Here is a 14,843-nt window from a genome sequence, read left to right as displayed (position 1 = left end):
TGCGAGAGGCAGCCAGAGAATGCAAAATGTTCCTGACTTGGGAAGGAGGAGGACAGGTTTCGTGGAGTGGAGGAGCTCTCGCAGGGCTCCGAGCAGGAGCACATACACTGGGAGCATGCAGGTTTTAGGCAAACAAGCAGCAAGAAGACGCTCTGGCGGCACGGATAGCGAGACGTCAGCCCCAGCTCTTTTACTAAGCAAACCCACTTAAAAGCTCGCAGCGAGTTAAACAAGGGGTAACCTAAAGTATGTAAATAAGGAGTGCGATCGCATTTCTCCTGGCAGGAAGGGGAGGAATTAAAATCACAAAACCCCGCTTGAAATTGCCATGAAAATTCGGGGGGTGGGGAGGAGAGACGTTGATTTAAAGTTGCCCATTAGTCATTTGCACCCCCCAGCCCCAATCCTTGGCGGGTGCTGACCGAAGGGCCCCCTCCCCATCCCTTCCCCTCCCTTCCCTCTCCTTCTCTCCCCTCCCCTCCCCGCCTGATTGGCTGCACTGGGCTCAGCACAGGCCGGGCAAAAGCTTTGTCTGGGGACTTGGAGTGAAGTTGCGGAGGAATTTAGGCTGAAGCCGGCGAGGGAGGGCGTTCAGTCCGGCGGCGAGTGCGGAGCAGACGCAGGAGGACGGGCGGCGGATCCATCCCGCCGGCGGTCCCTGGATGCCGAGGGTGGGAGAGGAGCACGCTGCCCCGGAGCATCTCAGCCTGGAAGAGGAGCGCTGAGTCAAATGAGAAAGCGTGGATTGCTTACAGATTGTATCTGGATGTCCTGGAACGGTGTGTATAGAAAAAGCCAAAAGTTTTCTGATCTGTAGGTTATTAAATCCTGGCTGGCTAGAAAAGGCGTTTTCAAGCTGGAAAGGACCAGATGTGCTTTGGATTTAAGGTACCGAAGGAAGGCAAAATAATTGCTTTTTAACTTATTGGGAGAAATTAATTGCAAAAACTTACAAATGTATCAAATCGACGGTAAAATGCACTTTTTATTCCTTTTTGCACTGATTGTAATATCTTGCAATAATGCTGTGCTGGGCAAGAATTTGAAATACAGGATTTATGAGGAGCAGAGGGTTGGATCAGTAATAGCAAGACTATCGGAGGATGTTGCTGATGTTTTATTAAAAATGCCTAACCCTTCCTCAGTTCGGTTTCGAGCCATGCAGAGAGGAAATTCTCCCTTGCTTGTAGTCCGTGAGGATAATGGAGAAATCAGCATAGGAGCTAAAATTGATCGGGAACAACTGTGCCAGAAAAACTTAAACTGCTCCATAGAGTTTGATGTGATCACTCTGCCCACTGAGCATCTACAGCTTTTCCATGTTGAAGTTGAAGTGCTGGATATTAATGACAACTCTCCACAGTTTTCCAGAGCTCTTATCCCTATTGAGATATCAGAGAGTGCAGCTGTAGGAACTCGGATCCCTTTGGACAGTGCTTTTGATCCAGATGTGGGAGACAACTCCCTTCACACTTACTCCCTTTCTGCAAACGATTTCTTTAGCATTGATGTGAGAACCAGGACTGACGGTGCTAAGTATGCAGAGCTGATTGTGGTCAGAGAGCTGGATCGCGAGTTGAAATCGACTTACGAACTCCAACTCACTGCCTCTGACAAAGGGGTGCCTCAGAGATCTGGGTCATCCCTCCTGAAAATCAGCATTTCTGATTCCAATGACAACAGCCCTGTGTTTGAGCAGCAGTCATATATTATCCAGCTCTTGGAAAACTCTCCTATTGGGACTTTGCTTATAGACCTCAATGCTACTGATCCAGATGAGGGCGCCAATGGGAAGGTCGTGTATTCCTTTAGCAGTCATGTGTCTGCCAAAATTATAGAAACTTTTAGGATAGACCCAGAAAAAGGTCACCTGACCCTGCTGAAGCAAGTGGACTATGAAGTAACCAAATCCTATGAAATTGACGCTCAGGCTCAGGATATGGGGCCAAATTCTATTCCAGCTCACTGCAAAATTATAATTAAAGTTGTGGATGTGAATGACAACAAGCCAGAAATCAACTTAAATCTGATGTCCACAGAGAGAGAAGAGGTAGCTTGCATTTCTGAGGGGTCACCCCTGGACACCTTTGTTGCCCTGGTCAGAGTGCAAGATAAGGACTCTGGTGTGAATGGAGAGATCGTTTGTAAGCTCCATGGGCATGGCCACTTTAAACTTCAAAAGACTTATGAAAATAACTATTTAATCTTAACCAATGCCACTCTAGATAGGGAAAAGAGATCTGAATACATCTTGACTGTAATAGCAGAGGACAAGGGAACGCCAAGTCTCTCCACAGTGAAACACTTTACTGTCCAAATCAGTGATGAAAATGACAACCCACCCCGCTTCCAGACAAACAGATATGAAGTTGTCATCTTGGAAAATAACTCTCCTGGAGCATACATCACATCAGTCACAGCCACAGACCCAGATCTAGGTGACAATGGGCAGGTGACATACACTATTTTGGAGAACTCTGTTTTGGGAAGTTCTATAACCACCTACGTGACCATCGATCCCTCCAACGGGGCAATCTATGCCCTGCGAACCTTTGATCATGAAGAAGTAAATCAAATTGCCTTCATGGTCCAAGCTAGGGATGGAGGGAGCCAGCAGCTCATTAGCAACACCACGGTTGTACTCACCATCATTGATGAGAATGACAACGCTCCCGTCATCGTGGGGCCGGTGCTACGCAACAGCACAGCAGAAATCTCAATCCCTAAAGATGCTGAAATTGGCTTTCTTGTCACCAGGGTAAGGGCTACAGACAGAGACTCTGGCATGAACTCTGAGCTCAGCTGCTCCATAGCGGCTGACAAGGAAAACAACATCTTTGTGATGGATCCCCAAACTTGTGACATCTCTATCAATGTGAGTGTTGAATCAGTTCCAGCAAAACAATGGGAGTTTTTGGTGATAGTCCAGGATAAAGGCAGTCCTCAGCTTAGTACTAAAGCTCTTCTGAAATGTACCATTTTGGAGCATGTTTATTCATTTTCAAGCACCGAAGCAACTTTGGTAAGCCAGCCCTCCCTGGACATCTCTATGATAACGATTATATCCTTAGGATCTATATGTGCCGTGTTGTTGGTTATTATGGTCATCTTTGCCACAAGGTGCAATCGAGAGAAAAAGGACACCAGGTCTTACAACTGTCGCGTGGCCGAATCAACCTACCAGCACCATCCAAAACGTCCCTCCAGGCAGATCCACAAAGGGGACATCACACTGGTGCCGACAGTTAATGGCACTCTACCCATCAGGTCCCACCACAGAGCTTCGCCATCATCCTCCCCAGCCCTGGAGAGGGGCCAGATGAGCAGCCGGCAGAGCCACCACAGCCACCAATCCCTGAACAGCCTGGTGACCATCTCCTCCAACCATGTGCCTGAAAACTTCTCCCTGGAACTCACCCATGCTACACCAGCTGTCGAGGTAAGGTCCAGACCTTGGTTTTGCACATCCATTTATGAAGACACTCATTTGGAAGCCTACACACACCCTGCCTCATGGGAATGTGTCATGGATTTCTCTTCAATATCACAGCTTTTCAGTTTTACTCCAATATCAACAGATTCCATTGCCCTGAGGAACAGGGTTAAATCTATTGGTAATAGCATTGTTCCTTGGTTCTTCCCTGTAAGGTCAACACAATGGAGTGGAACATAGTGCTCTGAACTGGCTAACTGTTCACTCTTCCTTGCCTTCCCCCTCCCTCCTCTCTGTACAGCTCCATCTGAGAAAGGGTTCCTGAATATTTATATTCAGGAACAATCCAGGAAACTCTTTTATTAATGGGGGTGCAGAACTAAAACATTCTGACACAGTTTGATGACAGCTGCAGTAACATGCAGCTGCACTGTATCTCAAACTTTGAGATTCCCTGTCTCAGTTTTTACTGCAAATGCTGGGTCATAGCTTAAATAAATAAGAGCTGTGTCCTGGTAACTCTTTACATGTAAAGTAAAGCTGTTTTGTTTTGAATTAGGATCCTGGAATATTAAAGGCTTGATTCTAATATATTTAACCAAAACAAAACTCCACCTCTGTGTAATTGCTTGTTTTACTTGTTAAGGAATTCATTATTATGAATTCAGAGGCTAATGAACAGCATTGAACTTCCTAATTTTAGAGAGTCTTCAGATGTTTTCTGTGTCAGACACTACACTACCAAATAGTCTATTATACTGCCTTATATATGTGCAGGAATTTGATTTAATTAAATTTTAAAGGGGGAAAAAAATAAACCACAAACAAACCTGAGAAGCAAATTAGTGGTTTTACACCAAGGAGCTTGAGCTTTCATTTCAAGGAATCAGTCTTTTCACCTTTTCTTTAGCAGGTTTCTCAGCTTCTCTCGATGCTTCATCAGGGCCAGTATCAACCAAGGCCAAGTTTTCGAGGGAACAAATATTCCAGAAGCTACAGGTAAGAATCCAGTTTGTTCTGCTACATATGATTGTAGGATCAGTACATGTATCCTCATGTACTGATGAGTAAAAATACATCAATACATGTATTTTTAAACAAAAAGTGGATTATAACGTACTTGAGATAATGTAGTTCTCCACAATTCTCTTTACAGATATGCCCTACAAGATATGGATAAATTCAGCTTGAAAGACAGTGGCCGGGGTGATAGTGAAGCTGGAGACAGTGATTATGATTTGGGGAGAGAGTCTCCAATTGACAGACTTCTTGGGGAAGGATTCAGTGACCTTTTCCTTACAGATGGAAGAATTCCTGCAGGTAAGAGAAGAATGGAAGCTGAGCAGTTTATTTACAGTTCTGCCTGGCTGTCACTTTGATAAAACTACTACTGAGAAAGCAAAAATTCTTTAGTTTTCAAGTCCTATATTTCCTTCCTTTTTTACTTTGCTTCATGATAAATACTGAGTTGAAGCCTTGATGTATCTACTAAAATGAAACCTCAGATACAGCTGCAAATCTACCCAGAGCAATGCCTATTTTTTGTTACTCACATCATGAGCTGGCTCCAGATTCCTCCTAAAAGTATGATCTGCTCCAAGCCCTTAGACTTTTAATGACATGGTGGACGTTTTTGCAAAGCCAGGCAGTTGTGGTTTTTTAAAAATACAGTGACCTATAATTTGGGAGATAGGTTTTCCGCAGTGGATTTGATCCATATGACAAAAACCTTTACTATTTAGAAATTGAGTATGAAAGTGAACTAGAAATATGGATGGAGAAGAAAGAAAAGTGTTCTTCCCACTGAAAAATGAACTTGAGTGGCAAGGGAAGGTTCTAAATATTTCCCAGATTTTAAATCTTGCAACCCTATTTTCTGGAAGCAAGAGCTTAAGAGGTACAATTCAAGGGCAGAGGGCAAAAAGGAAAAGAAACTAGAAAAGGGTGAGTGGCAGTAGGATAAACACACATATACATATTAATGTGTATGAAGCATTACTTTTAAATTTATGCTCAAATAAAAGTTGAATAAAAGGTCATGGGAATTCATGCTTAGATAGAAGAATTTTGTAATTACTTTAATAATTATACAGCCTCTGGTTGTACCCTAGATCTTGTTCTTACTTCAGATCATATTTAGTTTTCTCTGTATAACCAGAGGGCCAGATAATTTCACTAGGGTTCATTGAACCACATTTATAAATTTAACAAGTTTACAAGTAAAGTAATTTTATAAATGGAGGCCCTTTGCTTTGGGAGGTGGTGCAGCACATGGCCTTCCTAAAGTGACCCCCATGCATTAACCAGGGTTGTTATGCTAGACAGGAGAGAATGCCAGAAGTTCAAATTGTTTTTCATATACATTTAAACTTTAAAATTTTCTGTGCATATTTTGCTCCAGTCTAGGTCTTGTATCACATACCCAGCCATTCACCTGCCTCCTGAAATGGTGAGGGGGCCTTGAAGAGTTAATCTGTTTTCAGAATCTTTTACCTAAATCTGGACTTCTAATATATTTTTATCCTCATCCTCCCTAACTCCTACTACTTATTCCTCTGCCAGCTAGCATGAGGCATGTCTCATTCTCTCCTATGCTCTAGCAAGGAGGCAGGGAGGGATATTATGGAGCTCTCAGTTGACCTGGGTAGCTTGAAGTGCAATGGTGTTTGCACTGGCATCCTGCCCTGCTGCTGCCAAGGAAGAGTGATCCCTTTACAGTGGGCAACTGGGGGCTGCCAGCAGACAGGAATGGTTGTCCTCTTAGCTGGCTGAAATGCCCATGACCCATTTTCAGCTCTTACAATTCCCTCTCTAAACAGTAAGCCTAAGGATAGGATTTCCAAAAATGCCAGGCTAATTAAATTCAAAGTAAGGGAAACTCCTCTCAGTGCAGACAGAACTGGGTTGGGCTATCAAGACTGGTATTTAGTCTCGCCCAGATGTCCATTTATTGCTATGCATGGCCTTAATCCTTCAGATAAGTCTGCTGAACCTCTTCAGATGAGACCTGAATTGATCTACAATCCCAATATATGAAAAGGAAAAGAAAACTTCCTGAAGGTTTCCTGTTCTCCATTCTGAAAGATTTCTGCATTGTCAGTCTAGACACAGGCAAAAATGCTGTGGGAAGGTCCTTTCAGTTTGCCTATTTAAGGTGGAACAAGAAAGGAATGGAGCCAGTCCCTCAAAACTCCACAAATTACATGATTGGAAAGTTCCATAGCTGTTCTTGAAAGACTTGTTTCTTTTTCTTTTTAAATCTTAACCAGCAAGCTTTAAGTTCTGGAAAAAAAAAATAAAAAGAGAAAAATAAAAGCTGTTGTGGATCTAGCCATTTTTAAATTTATTGCTGATTTAAGGACAGATTGTGTCACCATTCAGTTATTTCAAAGTATCTTTTGATCTTATGTTCAGGAATGTCAGAATTTATTATTTTAAACTAAAACCATTCCTGATAACAATGGCTGCAAAACTGTCATTAAGAAAAACTTTGCTACTAATGAAATGCCAGAGCACTGAAAGTATCTAATGAATTTAAAGAAGTCTTAACGGAATCTTCTTAATTATGAGTATAATCCTCACCTACTGGGATGACTTGAGAACTGGTCATGGATCACTTAGATGTCTTTTGACAGTTCTAACTCTTGGGCATTTTCAGTAAAATGTCATATATGGGAACAAACACTTTCAGGCATTTCAGTCACTTGTACCAAAACTTCAGCCACTGATATATTCTAGTTTGCTTTTTTTGTTTGAAACCTCCTGGATCAGCAGTTATTTTGAAATAGATTGAGCAATATCCAGGCTGCATTCTGAGCTTGTAATCTTGAAGAAATTCATACTTTTGCAGGCATGACATGGAGGGAGTTTATACTCATAGGAATGGAAAGGCCATTAGGAAAGCAAACAATATGATAGGCTGTGTATAGTGGAAAAATATAGTGCTGACAGTATGAGAGTAGGACTTTATAAATAGTACTGGTACATCCAAAACTGAAATACTCTGTTCAGTTCTGCTTACACCACTACAAAAAGAGTTTTTGATCATCGGAGTGGATCCAGAGCCAGATGGGAAATGTGTTGAGGGAGCAAGGAAAACTTCCAGGGCATGACTGCAAACATTTCTTTTGCAGTCAGTATATGCTGGGAAAGAGCAAGAAACTCTATTCTGTGTGGGATAATCTAACCATTAAGTGATATGGGCAGGGGTTTCTTATGGTCAAAATATGCATAATGCAAAGAATCTGTCATTTCTGAAAGCTGTCTTGAACTTGGTGACTCAGACCCATTAGGGCCCCAGCAGCACCCAGATCTTCTCCAGCATATCTGGGAGGCACACAGACACGTGGCCTGAGGCGAGGCTTTGTGTCCTACCATCAGTTTCCTTTGGGCTGGAAAATTTAGCATCTTTCCTGGCACATCCCTCTCTGCAGGCCTGTCAAACTGGGCTTTGCCTATCCCTGCTTCCAGCAACCATTCCCAGACCTCTTGGACCCTCACAGTGCCCCTTTGTGGGCCAGTTTGGACCAGTGTAGCACTCAGGATTGCTGTCATTTGCCCCACCTTATTGCTTCAACCTGAGAGACATCAATAAACGAAGAAGTTGAAAGAGCAGCTCTTTCATCTTCTGCTCTTCAGCCCTCATGGCTGACCTGGGTTCCCATCCAGTGGGTTAGAGCCCTCCTTATGCCAAGGCCTAAGCCAGCATGGGCCAGTAACCTGAGCTACAGAGCTGCAAGTGCACCTGAGAGTATAAATCCAGTATAAACACCAGAGTCACACAGGCTGGGAATTAGACCCTCGAATTCTGACAGTGGATTAAAATTTAACTGATTTAGTTAAAAAGGTAATATGGCAGTGGATCACCTTGAGTTCTACATTTGCTTCATTGCCAGAACAAAGGAATTGTTTAATGGAAAAGGAGATCCCTCTGAATGCTATTATTCTTTGCTCTTTATTTCCTCTGTCCATTTATTCCCACTTGATTTCTCTGAAATGCCTCGGTTGTTGCATGTGGAAGACTTCTCTAAAACTCAAGTAAGTGCTTGGAGGTAGAGATTTCTTCCTTTTATTTTATATTTTTTAATGAGCTAGAACTGTACAAAGGGCTCATGTAGCTTCAAGCCACAAGTGCTTGTTTTTCCACCTGCAATTTACATGTTTATCTTCATCTTAGCTAAGAGATTGCAGTACTCTCTTACATGAACTTCACTGGTTGTTCTCGTTCTTGCCAATGGAGGTACCAGACCGTTTGTATTTGCCACGTTCGTGCACAGAACAGAGAGGGGGAATTGTGGGAATCCATAAAATTAGAGGTTTTTGGGAAAGCTGCAAAAGGCAGGCCCCAGAGACAGTAGAACTGTGATTAGAGCTAAGCAGTAGCTATGAGATAGGTCAGCAGAAAAATTATTTAAAAAGTAGAAAAGCAAGAACAAATAGAACAATGATCTGTGTATTAACGCTTCTCTAGAATAACTCTCTAAGCTACAGAAAAGTTTATCTAACAAGATATTAGGAAAGTTGAAGCTTAATAATGGAGCTCTGTGCATTGTGTTTTAAGGCTTACAAGCAGGTATTGTATTTGAAATAAGCAAGCATTGTTTTAACCAAAGGTACATGTGCTTATAGTGATTGGGTAGTACTACTGTCAATGTGCTTTTGCTTTGTGTGATTGGTCAAAAACCTTTTAAAGTAAGTTGTAACATTAAGTTTTTGATCTACCGCCTGGGATGTGAGCTGGTGGCATCTTCCCATTGTCATAACCATGTAATGAGACTGATGCTGAAAAATAAAACAGCTCAAGGCACGTTCCACAGTAATCCCGTCCTGTTTGTGATTTGTAAATTTTGTAAATAGCCCCCTGCCGGCGTCAAATACCTCTGGGGGATTGCAGTCCTGGTGACAAGAGCCCCTGTGAGTGCAGGCGCTGTGTGCAGCAGGAGGGGGTGCTCACTCTCCTGTTTCTCTTGCAGCCATGCGCCTGTGCACGGAGGAGTGCAGGGTCCTGGGCCACTCGGACCAGTGCTGGATGCCCCCGCTGCCCTCTCCCTCCTCCGACTACAGAAGCAACATGTTCATCCCTGGGGAGGAGTTCCAGGCACCCCAGCAGCAGCAGCACCTGCAGCAGCAGCACCACCAGGGCCTCGAGGAGGATGCCCAGGCAGCCGACGCCAGTGAGAAGAAGAAGAGCTTTTCAACGTTTGGGAAGGACTGCCAGAGCGAGGAGGAATCAGGGGACTCCTGCACCTCCTCCCTCCTCTCTGAAATGAGCAGCGTCTTCCAGCGCCTGCTGCCCGCCTCGCTGGACGCCTACACGGAGTGCAATGAGATGGATCGCTCCAACTCGTTGGAGCGCAGGAAGGGACATTTGCCAGCCAAGAATGTGAATTATCCACCGGGGGTGGCGGCCTGGGCAGCCAGCACGCATTTCCAAAACCCTGCCAACAACGGGCCCGCTCTGGGGACTCACTCGGGCGCGCAGCCTTCATCCAAATGGCTGCCGGCCATGGAGGAGATCCCGGAGAATTATGAAGAGGATGATTTTGACAATGTGCTCAACCACCTCAGCGATGGCAAACATGAACTCATGGATGCCAGTGAGCTGGTGGCAGAAATTAACAAGCTGCTGCAAGATGTCAGGCAGAACTAGTTGTTTCAAAAGCCTATTTTTCCATATTTATGGAAAACTGGAAGGGGAAAAAAATGACTGAGGAGAACTGGCATTGCCAACTAGTTGCATTTATCATAAATGTGTCTGTGTATGTTGAATATTAAAATACTGTATTTTCATATGTACACAATGCAAGTGTGATTATCTTTATCTGTATTTTAAAAATACATTTGTACCTTATATTTATGTGTAATTTAACAAATAAATTTTATTTTTGTACACCCACAGCAAGCATGGTTTCCTAAATGTATATAGATGGTACCACCCTTGTCAAACTTAGAGCATTCTTGCCACACAGGCATGTTTAAAAAAAAAAAAAAAGAAAAAACAAGAAGAAGGGTTTGTCTTCCCATATTATTTCTTTCAAATGTTTCGAATACAAATTCAAAACACTGAAAAAGTTATGCAAATGTTAGTTTCAGTAAATGATCCAACACCTTTTTTGCAATGTTTTATTCTTATAATAAAGAACTGTAACTCCCATGAAACCTAAAATGTCTTTTTTTATTTTGATGCATTTGGTCTATAGAATCATTTTCTAATTTAAGTCATGGATTGTTGCAGGCTGAAGTCTTCCTGTCTTTGGCACATAAGTGTTTTTCCCAGTGAACAAATAATGGAATTCTGTGATGGGTCTTCCACTGTGATCTCTGCAAAAAAATGTAAATTTGTTGTGCTGTTGTTACACTGCAAAGCCAGTTGAAGTCAGCAGTGTATACTTGAAAGACAGCATTAAAATCAGCTTTTTCGACCTCAAGCTGAATTCTGAATTTATGTAAATACAAAAATTGCAATGAACTGATTTATCTTTGTAAATGACACCAAAATAAAAGCAATGTTGCATCTTCCAGAAAAACAGCTATATTTTGCCTCTGCACGCAGTTACATTTTTATATTAGCTATATTCTCTGTTGTAAGTGTGCTTGTCTTTTGTTTGCAAAGCAGTGCAAAAATGTTTGAACTTCCTAGCAAAGGGCAAGCCAGCAGGTACATTTGCTCTGGCTGCATCCCATCCTTCCATAGTGGGGCTTCTCTCTGTCCTGAAGCTTGGTGAAAAGTCATTTATATTATGGTGCCATTGCTGTAGTGGGGGTGATGTAACTAATATCGCTCAGATAAAAGTCAATGTCATCCTTTTAGTTACTTCAAAACTATTTTTGTTAGCCTCTCATACACAAGGAGATCTTTTTAGTAGCAAACAAATGGATTTTACAGTTGAGAAACATGGGTGGGTTTTGAGCCCCCTGTGCTCATTTCAGGAGTGTTAAGAGATGGCCGTAAAAACCTGTATTTTTTGGCATTTATGCAAATGGATATTTTATATGATTTTTTTTTTTTTTTTTGCCAGAACTGCAGAAAACTGTTGGAATAATCCAAGTCAACCTGGGCATAAAACCGATTCATTTGTTTTGGAGAATGGCCCTGGTAGAGTATCTTATAAAATATTTTTTTTTTGTGCTAGATACAAGAATTCCTGCTTAATGTTACCTCCAAGAAGCAAAAATTTTTTTGTATGCATAAGCTTCATTTCTTCTCTGTGTGCTAGGAAACTTTAATCTCCTTATTGGTTTCACAGTGCTGTACATGGGACATTTGGAGATGTGTAGGCATTTGTTGACACCGGAACAATGGAGAGGTTCTCACCTTGTTTACACATCAGGAGCTCAGGCTATGCTTTAGTGGTTAGAAATACCAGGACCTCACACTGGGAGGTCTCTTACAGCACCTTTGAATGCCAGCAGGACTTGAGCCTCATGGAGTTGCCATCTATTATTGAGAGGGAGTTGTAACACCTCATTAAATATTTGGCATCTCTTCCCTGTTTTTACCCTTCATTCCTACTAATAGGGATTATTGCCCCCACAAGCCTCACCTGGGTCCCATTCTCCCACTCCCCCTCACTCCAGGGGCTTAGACTGGAGCAGGCAGCTGTTCTAGAAGTGTTTGTCCTCTTTGGCTCTCAGGGTCCACTCAAGACGGACTTCATAGCTGTGCCTCCAACTATATCCAGCTCCTGCTGACAGGAGTCCTTGGATCCTCATCCTGGTTTGTCACCTTGGCAGGCTGACAATGGATCCCTTTGCCAGCCCCTCACTGAACCTGCTGCATCCATGTTCTGTGGGGTTGCACTTTGTCAGTGTGGGTTCTGCTCATGCTGGGGTTGCTCTCAGCTCCTGCTTTTCTTGATGCTTTAAAGCAGCAGCATCAGGCTGACTCTGAAGCCAGGATGCTGTAGCAGTCCTAAAGTTCACAAGACATAACCTTCTCCTCCCTAACTAGGTTGTTTCTGTCTCATCTCAACCCTCCCCTTGCAGTTTCTCTCTTCTTCAGTGTCCAGTTTTAGTCCTGTTCTCCAAGTTCCCTCATCCTTACCCCATGTAAACTCCTCCTGGCTCTCTCACTCCATTTCCCTTAAAATCTGACCCACAATCTAATCCTGCACAGCCCATAGGTAGCATCTTGTATCCCAATAACCCTGCCCATGACTGAATTTCCCAGTTTCTATCTCTTTAGTTAGAAGAGATAGCTAGCTAGCACATCCCTGAAATCCTCCCATGCCCTCACTTTCTGATGTGTAATTGTAATTACAATGTAATTGTGAGCTCCACTGAATTCCTGAATTCCTCTACACCCAATGCCTTTTTTGGGTGCCTGTACAGTATGGAAAGGTCTGACTTGCATGGCTGAGCCTCCCCACTGCTGACTTTTTGCAGAAGTGGGAGGGTCAGGAAAGCAATTCTGAAGACAAAACTCGTGCCTACCTGGTTATTTGATTCCAGCCTGGGCATACAGAGTGTGTGAGGTATACAGGGTGACTGGTGGTTATGTTAAAAATTTACAAGGTGGTAGTTTGAAAATAGTTATTAAACTTGTAGATTATTTTTCTGTTGACCTGATAAAACATTGCTGTCTGTTACAAAATCAGCAGCAGAATATGAAACTCCCCACCGAGTGGTATAGATTCCTCCATAAATAAATGCAGATAGCTCTTTCTCCTCATTTCTAGAAGAGGAAATATTAGAAATTCAGGCTCAGACTGCTTTCTGTCTACAAGCTTGCAGGACAGTCTGATAAGCTTCATTTTCACAGTCATATCTTCCACTAGGGATTACCAACCTGTTTTAAATTTAAAACCCTTAAATCAGTTTATGCCTGCTGGCCTATGTCACATGGATAGTCTCAATGATTTAAAGAGCCATTGTTTGCAGAGAGGACTTTCTAGAAAAAAAGTAGATTGCACTGAATTTCTTTGGTAGCACTTGGCATCCAAATATCATAAAACACGTAAGGTTTTCCTAGAGGGGATTTCTGTACCAACACACAGTAATAGTATTTGGTATGTGCATTGCTGAAAGAATTTTATCATATAAAGAGGCCAGTCTCCAGGAGCAAGAAAGTTTACTTAGATTGTATCTGAAATGCATTGGAGTTTGAGTTGTATTTATTATTGACAGGAAGCTTATTAAAAGATCAGTGGATAGCAGTAAATGAGAGAAAGATCTGTCTTATTCCTGCTTGGTTTAGAGTTCCTCTTTTTTCCCTTATAAATGAGGGAAATTATATAATATTTATAAAGAGGTATGTACACTTATATAAAAACCCTAGCACCAAATCTCTTCTGTGTAAAGAACAGGGAAAACTGATAGTGTGCAGGTTAAACAAAATATGTAATAAATCTGGATTTGCTGCATTTTGACAACTTCTAGAGGGTTAGGGGTTGCTGGTGTGGTTTAGGCACTAAACATGATGATGATTGTCCTGCCCAGAACACAAGTTCCTAGTACTTCTTTAAATGCATACTAGTTTTTTCATTCTTGGTGGTTTAACAACAGAAAAGGTTGTGAAGACTGGCAAATGGTAATTACCAAAATACTGGTTATTCCTGTAAGTGTTCAAGGCCTTCTATGGTGGGGCTTTGGGTTGAGTGGTCTAGTGGAAAGTGTCCTTGGCCATGGCAAGGGATTGGAACAAGATGATCTTTAAGGTCAAACCCAAACAATTCCATGGGGTAGTGGTTCTGGCATTCCTTCTATATATGGAAGTACTGAGACTTTTGAGCAAATACAAAGTTAATGGATGCTCAACAACTACTTTTCTCCACGCTCATATAAGTTCTTAATATTCACTTCTGAAATTGTTACATTAAAAAATGTACTGAAGTAATGATCAGAGTTGTTGGACCACTTATTTAAGTTATGTTTAAACATTTGTGTCACTGCTGCATCACACTTTGCTATTAAGTGCCCATTAGGATAAACACATTGAGAGGATGTGGCTGTCAATAATGTCTTGGCTGCATTCTTTACCCTGCAGTAGAACAGCAAATCAAACAAAAGCCACCACAAAATATTTAGGCCTCACAGTTTCCTTGCCTTTTTTAATGCAATATTGGAATTCATAGAAGATGCCAAGAAGTTTAATTTCTTTCTCTGCAACCTGCAGAGGATTTCAGTTTCCCAGGATTAGGATTTGGAAGCCTCCATTTTTAGCATTAGGTTAACATAGCATCTGACCTAGCAGACTACAGTATACATGTGGGTTTTTTTCAATAATGCAGGCTGTTACATTTTCAAGCACAATTTCTCTCCTTTCTGTACCCTGGGGTCAAACTGCTTGCACACAAAACTTGGCTTGCATCATTTTCCACAATGCAGTTTAAATAAATAATAAATAAAATAATAATAAAAAAAGAAGTGATAATATAATTACTTCAATCAATAAAAATATTCATAATTAACA

General features: G+C 42.0%; 1 protein-coding gene across 3 annotated transcripts; it reads left to right on the top strand.

Moving 5' to 3' along the window:
* The first annotated feature begins 498 nt into the window (after nucleotides 1-498).
* On the top strand, nucleotides 499-10,598 carry PCDH18 (protocadherin 18). Of its 3 annotated transcripts, XM_071455333.1 has the most exons (5): nucleotides 501-779; nucleotides 1,146-3,439; nucleotides 4,344-4,432; nucleotides 4,590-4,753; nucleotides 9,406-10,598. In XM_071455333.1, the coding sequence occupies exons 1-5, from the start codon at nucleotides 731-733 to the stop codon at nucleotides 10,080-10,082; spliced, it is 3,273 nt and encodes a 1,090-aa protein (XP_071311434.1). In that variant the 5' UTR covers nucleotides 501-730; the 3' UTR covers nucleotides 10,083-10,598. The 3 variants fall into 3 exon arrangements, with proteins under 3 accessions (XP_071311432.1, XP_071311433.1, XP_071311434.1); XM_071455331.1 differs by having other exon boundaries at nucleotides 499-3,439; XM_071455332.1 differs by having other exon boundaries at nucleotides 500-3,439; nucleotides 4,347-4,432.
* The last annotated feature ends 4,245 nt before the right edge of the window (nucleotides 10,599-14,843 follow it).

Source organism: Agelaius tricolor, unplaced genomic scaffold (genome assembly GCF_023055355.1).
Source record: "Agelaius tricolor isolate 1412-34295 unplaced genomic scaffold, bAgeTri1.0.p SCAF_47, whole genome shotgun sequence".
NCBI classification, from domain to species: Eukaryota; Metazoa; Chordata; class Aves; order Passeriformes; family Icteridae; genus Agelaius; species Agelaius tricolor.
This window is presented reverse-complemented; position numbering and strand designations above follow the sequence as displayed.

What these genes read in the sequence shown, in the direction of transcription:
- PCDH18 (XM_071455331.1), top strand. Translation starts at nt 956, where the DNA reads ATGTATCAAATCGACGGTAAAATGCACTTTTTATTCCTTTTTGCACTG. An exon ending in AAATATTCCAGAAGCTACAG is followed by an intron (nt 4,433 to 4,589) that starts GTAAGAATCCAG and finishes TTCTCTTTACAG; the next exon opens with ATATGCCCTACAAGATATGG. An exon ending in AGATGGAAGAATTCCTGCAG is followed by an intron (nt 4,754 to 9,405) that starts GTAAGAGAAGAA and finishes TTTCTCTTGCAG; the next exon opens with CCATGCGCCTGTGCACGGAG.